This window comes from Nyctereutes procyonoides, unplaced genomic scaffold (assembly GCF_905146905.1).
Source record: "Nyctereutes procyonoides isolate TBG_1078 unplaced genomic scaffold, NYPRO_anot_genome, whole genome shotgun sequence".
In the NCBI taxonomy this organism is placed as follows: Eukaryota; Metazoa; Chordata; class Mammalia; order Carnivora; family Canidae; genus Nyctereutes; species Nyctereutes procyonoides.
In genome coordinates this window covers 75445466-75457226 of record NW_026575125.1, presented here as the reverse complement: position 1 = coordinate 75457226, position 11761 = coordinate 75445466, and the positions used below count along the sequence as shown (strand labels likewise).

The window sequence follows — 11761 nt, the reverse complement described above, 5'->3', positions numbered from 1 at the left end:
ATGTATGCCCAGAAACCCTATAAAAACATGCTAACCTCATGAAATAATCTGGAAAATGCATTCAAGAACCAGGGAAATGCTCATTTTCACCCATTAGATGGGTAAAAAGAAATCAGGAAATACTTATTTGCAAGAATGTGGGGCAAGTGGGAACTCTTCTACATTGCAGATATGCATGTAGATTAGTTCAATTACTGTAGCAAGCTATTTGGCAATGTAGCCAGGTTGAAGATGCACATATTCTGTCATTTAGCAATTTCACTTCCAGGAGATGCGTCTTTAGAAATAATAGGAAGCTATAGCAATAATACCAATTGCAGCATTGATTGTATAGAAAAAAGGGAAACAACTTAAGTGTACACAAAAATGTCAATATATAAATAAACTATAGGATATTCATTAAATGGAATATTATATATCAGTTAAAATGGTTGTATATATCTTACAGTATAACCATGGGTAAGTTTAAACTATCATAATATTGAGTGAAAAGAGTGAGTTGTAGAAGATTATACACAGTGTGATATAATTTATTGTGATGCAAAAATCACCAGAAAATAGAAAAAACTATTAAATAAATGCTGATTTTTTAAAAAGATTGATTTATTTATTTTAGAGAGGGAGAGCATCAAGGGCGAGGGGCAGGGGAGAGGGAGAGAGAGAATCTCAAGCAGACTCTCTGCTTAGCACAGAGCTTGTCATAGGGCTCGATCTCATGACCCTGGGATCAGCTGAAATCAAGAGTCAGATGCTTAACTGATTGAGGCACCCAAGGCACCCAAGGTGCTCCAAGCTGATTTTTATATAACAACTTGTAGTGTAAATTCTAGAATAATCAATTTTTTAACTTGTAAAAAATATTATTTTAGTAATAATATTTAGTACACCTAACTTAGGGCTTGAACTAATGACCCAATAGCAGGTGAAAAGATCAAGATCAAGAACCACATGCTCATCAAACCAAGCCAGCCAGGTGCCCCAGAAGGATCAAATATTTAAATATAAATAATAAAAACAAAAAAGAACTAAAAGAAAATGAGTAAATATTTTAATCATCTCAGGTTGTGAACAGTTTCTTGGAGCATGGCAGGAAAGGAGAAAAAACAGCAAATAATTCATCTAGTAAATCTCCATTTTGTGCACAATTCTAGTTACTTGGGATCAGTGAGCGAAATAGAGATCTTTGCCTTTATGGACTTTACATTTCAATGGGGGAAGACTGAAATAAAGCAATAAACATAGTAAGTAAATAAGTTACATAGTGTGTTGGTGATGAATGCAGAGCAGAGTAAGGCAGATAGAATAGGGATGGACAGTTTGCAGTATTAAATAGGATAGTTCAGGTAGGCCTCATTGAAATGGAGAGATTTGAGCCTTGAAGGGGGTGAGAAATTTTAACCCCTTTGGAAAAGAGTACTCCTTCCAGAGGTATATTGCAAAGGACTTATTGCAACAATGAGCCTGGCTCGTTTGAGGAACAGTAAGGAGACCACAGATGTAACATGATGAAGTGAGCAGATGGAAAGATCAGAGATATAATGGAGAGCCAGAAAGTGTAGGGCTTTTGTAACGACTTTGGCTCTCCCTCTGAGTGGAATTGGGTACCTTTGCAGGATTTTCAGCACAGAAGTACAATGATATGATTTATATTTTAAAATTATCACCTTCATTTTTGTGCTAAGATGCACCATAGGGGATTGAGGATGAAAACAAATAAACTTTTTATAAGGCTATTGCTGCTATTCAGATGATATATGATGGTGGATTAGACCTTATGTGTAGCAATGGAGATAATGAGAAGTGATTGGATTTTGGATGCATCCTGAAGTACAACCAAAATGACTTCCTGATGGATTGAGGTGAGGTTTTCCTTCTAGTCCTTTTGCTCAGTGCAGAATGGCCAAAAACAAGTTGTATTGGGAAAAGGAGAAAAAGAGAGAGAAAGAAGGAAAGAAAAGAGAAAAAGAAAAAAGAAAAAAGGAAGAAAATAAGAAAAAAGATAAGAAAAAGAGAAAGAAAAAGAAAGAAAGGGAAAAAGGGTGGGGGAAGCAAACAGAAATCAAAAAGCAAAAAAACAAACAAAAAAACACGGGGGAGTATCTTCTGATTCTGTAGACTTTAAGTCCCTTGACTTCCCCTGGAACTGGTCCGTCTAGCTGGTCTTCTGGGGGAGGGGCCTGCTGTGCTGATTTTCAGGTGTTAGCACTTGGGGGAGCTGCTCTGTCCCCTGCCTGGTGCAGGGCTCAGTGGGGGTTGTTTACCCCGTGAGGGCCCAGGAGGAACAACCGCAGTGGCGGCGGCAGCTCTGGAAGCCTGGATTCAGCCTCCGCAGGAACTCCAGAGCTCTCCGTCTGCAGGGCCTGGAGGCTCCGGGGCGGGGCCGCTGATCTGCTCAGCTCGGGTCAGCTCGGGGCAGGAGCGTCCTTGCTGTCCTGGGCCCTACCGGCCTCCGCCTGTCCCGGGGGGAGGCCGGATCCTGGGCCGTGTCCCGGCGCCCTGGGCTCCGGAGCCTGCGCTGTTGGATTCGCGCTCCTGGCCGCGCAGCCCCCTCCGCATGGAGCCTCTTCCTCTGCCGGAGCCGCCCCCGAGCTGCTCCCGGCCGCGCAGCCACCTTCGCGCAGAGCCGCCGCCCGAGCCCCTCCGAGTTGCTCCGGGTCCAGCCGTGCGGGCTGCAGTCTTTTAGGGAGCTCGGCCGCGGGATATGGGGCACTCTCCTGGGCGCGCAGGTGTCTGTTAGTGTCCCAGGGAGCCTGAGGGCATCCCCGCCCTCCTGGGGTCCTGCTCTAACTCCCTGCGGGTGCCTTTCCGCCCGGGAAGATTGGTGAAGCTCCTGCTTCTCCGGGACGGGGCTTTCCTGTCCTGGGGACACTCGCCCCAGCCTTAGCCCGGCTCCTCGCGGGGCCCCACCCCTTGGATGCCTTTTGTTTCTTTAATTCTTTTTTCCCCCGTCTTCCTACCTTGATAGAAGCACGAACTCTTCTCACTGTAGCATTCCTGCTGGTCTCTCTTTAAATCTCAGGCTTCGTAGATTTTCAGGATGATTTGAAGGTTATCTAGGTAATTTGGTGGAGACAGGTGATTTAGGGACCCTACTCTTCAGCCATCTTGCCCCTCCTCCCCCTTCCTGATGTATTGGATGTGTAGTTGGAGAGAAAGAGAGGAATTGAAATGATTTCAAGATTTCTGGCCTGAGCAGAAGGGCTGATGGAATTGCCATCAATTGAGATAGAGAAGGCTATAGGATAAAAAGATTAGGAATTCAGCCTGGGACATTTTTTTAATGTAGGCTCCACACTGGGCTTGAACTCACCACTGTGAGATTAAGGCCTGAGTTGAGATCAAGAGTCAGATGCCTAACTGACTGAACCACCAGGCACCCCTGTAGTGGACATTTTGAGTTTGAGATGTCTGTTAGACATCTGTGTGGAGGTGCTAAGTAGGTAGTTGAATATACTAGACTGTAGTTTGGGATACAGACCTGGTCTGCAGACATGAATTTGGGGGTTGTCAGCATAGAAATGGATCTACAGACATTGGACTGGAAGAGACCACCAAGGGAGTGTGAGTAGGTTGGAAAGAATAGGAATTGAGACCTTGCCTGGAGGCACTCTCATATTAAGAGGTCTTGGAGAAGAGGGGAAGCAAGTAAAGGAGACTGAGAAGAAGCAGCCAGTGAGATTAAAGGAGAATAGGGGAGTGTGGGGTTCTAGAAGCTAAGTGAAGACAGTGAACCAAGGAGGAGGGGCTCACCAGCTGTGCCAAGTGCTGCTGATAGGTCAAGACAAGGACTAAGAACTGACCATTGGAAAAAAAAAAAAAAGAACTGACCATTGGGTTGAACAATGTGAACATTATTCATGACCTTGACAAGATAAATTTCAGTAGATTGATAGAGGTGGATCCCTGACTGGAATGTGTTCCAATGATAATAGCAGGTGAAAAATTGGTAACAGTAAATAGATACAGCTATTACAAATGAGTGATGGAGTAGTCTAAGTGGATATCTGTGGTAAGAACATTCCTGACAGATGGAACAGACATTGAAAATGCCCCAGGCAACAGTGAATGTGGCTAGTTTGAGGAACGGTAGAGAAGCAATAGCTGGGACAGAGTGAGTGAGGTGGAGAGCAGGCAGAGAGGGTAGTGGGCTAGGAAAGGATGGTCAACTGGGGCTCCCTCTTGATACCCGATTGAGGTAGGTAGAATGAGGAATGCAGTTTTAGACCAGTAACATTGGTTCAGGTGATGCATTCAAATATTGCACATGGAAATGTATATCATGCTGTAAAGAGATTTACATCAAAAGAGAGCAAAGAAATGGGGTCATAGGTGGGGGAGTGGAGTCAAGAGAATGAATATATAAAAATGCATATATAATGATGAAAATGTGTGTATTGTGTAAAGATAAATAATTGCATGACTGTATCCTGATAGAAATGACTTAGTATAGAGCACAATATTAATGATATTGGAGATAAAGGGAAAAATATGGTAATGGTATTGTGGACTTGTGAAAGAAAGAAATCTAGTGGGAAAAGAGAGGGGTTGGCTTTAGAGGAGAATCTGAAAAATGTTATATTAGTTTGCTAGGGCTGTCAAAACAAAGGACCAAAAAAAAAAAACAAAACAAAGAACAAAACAAACAAACAAACAAAAAACCAAAGGACCATAGACTGGGTGGTTTAAACAGAAATTAATTTTTAAAAATATTTTTTAAATGTTTTATTTATTTTAGAGAGAGGCAGGGGGCAGAGTGAGAGGGAGAAAGAGTCTCAAGCAGGCTCTGCACTGAGCATGGAGCTTGATGCAGGGCTCAATCCCAGGACCCTGAGATCATGACCTGAGCCAAAACCAAGAGTTGGCCACTCAACTGACTGTGCCACCCAGGCACCCCTAAACAACAGAAATTAATTGGGATCCCTGGGTGGCGCTGCGGTTTCGCGCTTGCCTTTGGCCCAGGGCGCGATCCTGGAGATCCGGGATCGAATCCCACGTCGGGTTCCCGGTGCATGGAGCCTGCTTCTCCCTCTGCCTCTGTCTCTGCCTCTCTCTCTCTCTGTGACTATCATAAATAAATAAATTAAAAAAAATTCTTTAAAAGAAATTAATTTTCTCACAATTACAGAAACTAGAGCTCTGAGATCAAGATAACTGCAGGTTTGGTTTCTAGTGAGAGCTTTCTCCTTGGCTATCAGGACTGTGTCTTCAGATAACACTGTTATCTGTGTCCTATTCTCTCCTTAGAGAGATACCAGCTATATTGGATTAGGGTCTACCCATAGGATCTCATTTCACCCTAATTACTTCTTAAAAGAGGTAATTGAGTCACATTCTGAGGTACTAGGGTTTAGGACTTCAACATATGGATTTGGGGGGATATAATCAGCCCATAACAATCATATATCATATCAACAGGAAGGCCATATTTACAGATGCAGGTACTGGTGAATGAAGCAATATGGTGATAGGATTCTGTGGAATTATGGCTTACATTTTCTAGTGAAATAAGAAGCATGTGAAGAGTTGGGATGTTGAGGTGGTGCTGGAAATAAGGGACAGAATAATTATAAAGTGATTGCTTGGTAGCATTCAGGGTCTGATTAACATTTGTGGTCATGCATTTAAACTGAAATTAGTCATATGGTTGTATATTTTCCTCCAACTAGGTTTAGCTGTGTGGGTTTAGGCTTCTTGAATTGTATTTGGACTTAGCCAGAGTTATGATTTTCCCAGGGAAGTAACACAAAGTGAGAGAGGGGTAGGAGAGTAGAGGGCATATGTAAATCAGTGATTATAAAAACAAGGCATGACATCTGAACTACAGAAGGAGGGGAGAGAAGACAATAAGGGAGCAAGAGATGGTGAAAATACAGTAAGGCCACTGGACTGGAGATTCTGGTGAGGTTGAAGGATAGTGGGGTCTGGATACCAAAGGGAGTGAGCTAGAAAAAGAGGAAGTGATGGTCATTGAGAGGGACGTTTGGCATTGAGATTACAGAGGGGTTGCTAAAATTGCTATGACAAGGCCTAGGGTATGGCCATGTGAGTGAGTAGCTGAGATAGAGTCAAGGACAATGTCACAAAGGAGAAATGTTCAAGGAACTAAAGGCGTCAGTGTGACAGAATGATCATTCTTGAGCTCACTGGGAATTGAGATGGGACTACTACCATTGAGAGTGACTGTGCTCCAGGTGCTAAAACTTTTGAGAAATTGGGGAGGGGGTGAAGTTTGGTAGATGACAACAAAAATGAAGGCAAGTTGGTGACAAGCTGTCAAAAACTAGATGTTTTCAGGGATGTGGGAGAGGAACGGCTAAAGGCAGCAATGAGAAGGACAACCAAGAAAGACTTGACCTTCAGACTAGTATAAAGGTGTTGGGAAAGAAAAATCATCTGCTCCTCTTGAGTGGGCTTCAGGGGACATAGAATCCTCAGGAAAGATTGATTTCTGTTAGGGGAAGACAATGATGGGCACATTCAGAGAAGAAATCGTAGTTATAGAGGAATTTCTGAGGGTGCATTGTGTTTTAGGAGTAGAAGAGGGGTGTGAGAAGTGAACTAAAGAGGGGATGTGGTCACAGCCTTATGGAGATTAAAATGCAGGAGTTGAAGGGTGTTGTGGGGATCTTGGAGTTCTTTTGGTGAGTAGCACAAATGGGGATAAAATCATTATTAAATGAGTTCTGATGGATTCAAGGTAGATTCAAGATAGATTTTGAAGTCTGGGCTACAGAGGGGTGAGTGGGTGCCTGGGATTTCCTGTTTACCCCAAGCAATGTAGAAATTCAGTATAATACTAGAGCACTGGTCCATACAATGCTCCATATAGTTCCTAGGAATAGAGGCCACATAAATCTGTAATGATAAAAAATGATCTAGAAATTACACTTCACATTCAGGATAGGACTACCCGTAGGGAAGTGGGAAGGTGAATGGACATGTGGTGAGGGTCAAGGGAACCTCAATTTTTTTTACAGTTTTTATTCTTAAGAAAAGAGACAGTAGGACAGCCTGGGTGGCTCAGTGGTTTAGCACAGCATTCAGCCCGGGGCATGATCCTGGAGACCCGGGATCGAGTCCCACTCGGGCTCCCTGGGTGGAGCCTGCTTCTCCCTCCACCTGTGTCTCTGCCTCTCTGTGTGTTTCTCATGAATAAATAAAATCTTAAAAAAAAGAGAGAGACAGTAAATACACCCAAATGTTAGCAGTATTCAAATCTGAGTGGTAGAAACATAGATGTTTATTATATTTAATGCCTGGGACACTGTAGGTACTCAATTAATATTTGAATGAGGGTGGCTTTCTGCTTTAAAAGTTTCTCCAACAAACATGCAAAACTCTCCAATGAACACAAGAGCATACAAAAGGGAATGAATGGAGAGAGGTGGGGAGGGCTTGAGAAATCCTTGTGGGAAGAGTGGTAGCTAGCTGATGATTGTAGTACCACCATACATGAGCCACTTGGAAAATATAGGGTGTGAGGTAAAGACATAGTCCTATCTCCCTATTACTTTAATACTCTAAGGTTCTGGGTGAGGATCCAGAAAGTGACCTTGAACATTTAGTCCTTTCAAGTAACTGCTAGATCCTTACTTTTCTCCCCCAACATGGACACTGGGTGGGGCTGCCGTCCAAAATTTCTGCTCTATCACAGATGTATTACCTCAATCTATAGATTGGTATTTATCTAGTGTCTCCTGTGGGCCAAGCAAAGTGCTAAGGATTGGGGAGATAAAGATGGATAGGTTCAGTAGATCCTCCTGTGAGGAGGAACATGGCAGTTCAATGGCTGAGAAAATTGAAAATGTGACTTTTACATCGGAGAGCACCACTGTAACAGAAATACTCAGCTGTGGGGATGAATGACTCTGAACTGCCCACCCTTTCAATGAGCAACTCTCCTCCATGACCTGGCAAGGATTAGAACAGATGCCACTGAGCGTTGCTTCCAAACCATTGTGTGGTTATCACAGTGTACTTAGGCTCTCTGGCTATAAAAAGCCAGTTCTGCACGTTGGAAGCTAACTGGGCAAGAAGTGTTTGCTTATTGTAGAGGCTCCAATTATCTTGGAGAAGTGAACTTGGGAAGAAGAGAGGTGGATCCTCAGCACAAGAATAGTGAGAGAGAGACCAGAGAGGCAGGCCGACTATCCCTCCCCTAACCAGAGAGGGCTTGGACGGAGTCTGTGGAGGCGGCTACGTTATGATGTCATCAAGATACTGAGGCAGGGGAGAGGTCTTGAGTAAGAGGTGAGACCAAGGGCTCAAGCCTACAAGACAAAGCAGGGGGTAGGGGCGAAGGGGCGGGCCTAGGATCCATCAGCCAATCAGAGATGGCTGGGGCGTGGCCTGACCCACAGCTTATCACCGCAGGGTCCCTGGTGGGAAGTCTAACCTCGCACTGTGTGTGGAGCCGCGTGGGTCCGAAGTTCGGCTTTCTTTTGTCTTCAGGCCATCAGGTGAGGAGGACATGTGGTCCTGCTGGAGCCAGAAGACTATGGGGACAGGAGGGCGCAGTGGCTGCGGGGCCGGGGCTGACGGTCTCTCGGGAACTGGAGGAACCTGGTTGGGACTAGCGTTTTGTAACTGCGCCTCCTGGAGAGTCCACATTTTTGTTTTCTGCAGCGCCGCCTTCTGCGCTTTACAGAGTCCTCGCTGGGTGGGTCCTTGGAAGGCCCAAAGGGGCGGCCCCTCAGAACTGCCGGTACACTGTGGCTGCCAACTGGAGGATGGGAGGACGAGGAGTTTGGGGGGTGCCCGGAATGGGCCGTCTGGGGCCCCGCCCTTCGTGCTTTTCCTTTTTGTGGTCAAAAGGTGGGCTTCGCACCTGACAACAATGATAGTTATCTTAAAATGTAAGCAAACTGCTCCGGACAAACGGGCCCATGCGCCCAGCCTTTTATGATTTGTTAGTCCCTGTTTCCCTCCCTCTGGAGATGGGCATCTGACAGCTCGTTAGAGGAGGTTCTTAGGGTGACTTTGATGGAATGGAGGCATATTCAGGACTTCTGGCTGCTTGGGGGCCTCACCATTCTACTCTGGGCACTAGATGTGCCTTACCCCTACCAGGATGGGACCAGGCACATACTCGTTTTCCAATCTCTGGGGTCTTCTGTTGTCTCGGCTCGGAAACATCCAGGATGGTCACAGGGCGCCTCATTTCCTAACCTCTCCTTTTTCAAAGAAAACATGATGTAATAAAATCAACTCTATTTGGCTTATCCTATTCTGCTGAAGTCATTTGGTCTGATCCTAATTAGCTGTGCCTTCTTACAGCATTTACAAACCGGCGCCATAAGGAGCTATTATGAGACATGTAATTAGTTACAGCTGGATTAAATACCCTACCTCTCTTATTGTAGCTCCTGAATCTGCTATCTTTGGGCAGATAAAATGGAAAGAAACTAGTACAACTTATGCCACGCTCTTTTGTGTGCTGCTCCTATCCCCCAAGAAAATGCCCCCCAAAAGTAATTGACTAGAAAGTGAAGATGTTCAAATAGTGCTATCTCCTGTTACAAATTCATCAGCTGGTTAAACATAGTCCTTATTTTTTTCTTCTATCCCTATCTGCTCATGTGTTTCTATCACCTTCATTTTATCTTTGTTGTGATTTTAAGAGTCAGACATATTGACTCCAGTCTCTAGAGCATCTTGGTTTCTGGTGCATCCTGATTCAGTGGTATTTACTGCTTATCAGAAATAGGGTAATGACATGGAATAAAAAGTATTCTAATAAAAATACGACTTTTCTAAGATCTGCTGCTTGTTTCCTGTTGAAAATCAGCAGGTAAAATACACATTAATATTAAATGTGAGAATTTTGGCTGTTACTCCTTAGTCTGAAAATAGTTCTACCAGATAGGTTTGTTAAAAGTTTTTTTTCCCCAGTCTTTTTTTAGTCAAAATGAGTGATAAGCCAGATTTGTCTGAAGTGGAGAAGTTTGACAGGTCAAAACTGAAGAAAACTACTAAAGAAAAGAATACTCTTCCTTCAAAGGAAAGTAAGTTATGGGGACTTTCTAGTTGAGACAAACAATGGTGAAAGTTTATAAGTCAGTAAACAAACTCTTCTTGTAAACTTTGCCACAGATTAAGCAATTAAAATACCAATGTATTTAATGCAGCATCTAAAAATATCAAATAGTTGCTTCTTACCTGGCTTATATAAGTGGTTCTCACAAAATAGACCCTAGTAGTAATGGGAGAATTTAAAAAAAAAAACTGGTTTTTTTTGGTTGTTTTAAAAATTACTAAAAGCCACATTAAAACCAATCTTGAGATATTGGACCCAGAAACATTTTAGTTTTGTCCAGTTTTTGGTTATTTGCCATATTTATGCATCTAACAATTTGGGTCTGTGATCTCATCCCTAAAGAGCCATATTAACGTTGTGGTTTTGGCCTTCTCTACCTGATGACAAGATGAAGTGGGATAACCAGGTTAGCTCTTGAGTATACTCAAGTGTCTCAGGGATCAAGGGATCAGTTTTGATCTCCTGACTTAGTCTGCTGGAGAAACTCCAAACCAAGAGTCACATTTTTTTTTAAATTTATGATAGGCACACAGTGAGAGAGAGAGAGAGAGAGAGAGAGAGAGAGAGAAGCAGGCTCCATGCACCGGGAGCCCGATGTGGGATTCGATCCCGGGTCTCCAGGATGGCGCCCTGGGCCAAAGGCAGGCGTTAAAACCGCTGCGCCACCCAGGGATCCCTAGTCACATTTTTTCATGTCAGCATTATTTGGAAGTTCCAAAGTCAGTCAAAATTGTCTGAAATGGTATAACTTTCTAATTGTATAAGGATAGATAAATCTGAAGAAAATGCTTCAGTTCCTTCTCATTCTTAAAATAATCTATGGGGAAAAAGTGGCAACAGCATAGATTTACCTCTTAAATGGGAAAGACTCTGCAGTTGTAGATTTTAATGAACATTCAGGTGGTACACACAGGCACACAGACACACTTGGTATGGCAGCCTTTGGTGACTTGGGAAAGTGTTTTTTGGTGAAGAAATTGAACTTAATCTTAGGAAAGTACCTTCTTAATGTTTTTTTTTATGTTTGTTTTCTTTTTTTCCCCCAGCCATCCAGCAGAAGGAGTGTGTTCAAACTTCATAAAATAGGAATTTCCTCCTAAGAGCAGATTTCAACATTTCCTGAGTGTCTCGGTTTGAGGCTTTTTCTTTTCTAAACCTATGTGCTTGTAGAGATTTTAGGCATCTTCTGATGTCTTCACACCTATGCTCCCTGGCTAAGAGGTCAGGAGTAGCCAATCTTCCCTTATATTCATTTTTAAACCTTCCATTAATGCATAGATTCCAGGTGGCAAACATTGACAATAATCGCACCATTGATGACCTTAGTGTATGAAGTCCTTTCACCCCCTAAAGGATAAGTTACTTTTAACCTTCTACAATGGGTGCCTCCATTGCTCCATAATCTTCATGAAGTGGCATGCGTTTGCAGCTTCTCACAGTTTATTTTTATTTCAAATGTAGCAATAAAATAATAAATACAGTCAATATGTTAAGCCTCCTGTGGTACATTCCTTGTGGTCTTCTAAGGAATGAAAGTACCAAGGGTACTATTTTCAGCCAAACAAAATGGTTGCAGGAAAGACACTTTGGCAGATCATTCACATGGAATAGGCTCTCTACTGTCCAGGTGCAGTGGGTCCTGACTTAGTGATGGTAAGTGCTTTTTCCTTACAGTTGGAATCATACGATTCAAGAACCTTGGAAGAAGAGGTCATGTGGACTAGC

The 11761-nt window shown here is 43.3% G+C and overlaps 1 protein-coding gene across 1 annotated transcript; it reads left to right on the top strand.

Annotated features, from left to right (window-relative positions):
* The first annotated feature begins 9907 nt into the window (after positions 1 to 9907).
* LOC129518444 (thymosin beta-15A) lies at positions 9908 to 11117 on the top strand. The gene is made up of 2 exons (XM_055338579.1): positions 9908 to 10004; positions 11083 to 11117. Exons 1-2 carry the CDS (start codon positions 9908 to 9910, stop codon positions 11115 to 11117), a joined length of 132 nt encoding a protein of 43 aa, XP_055194554.1.
* Positions 11118 to 11761: the final 644 nt, after the last annotated feature.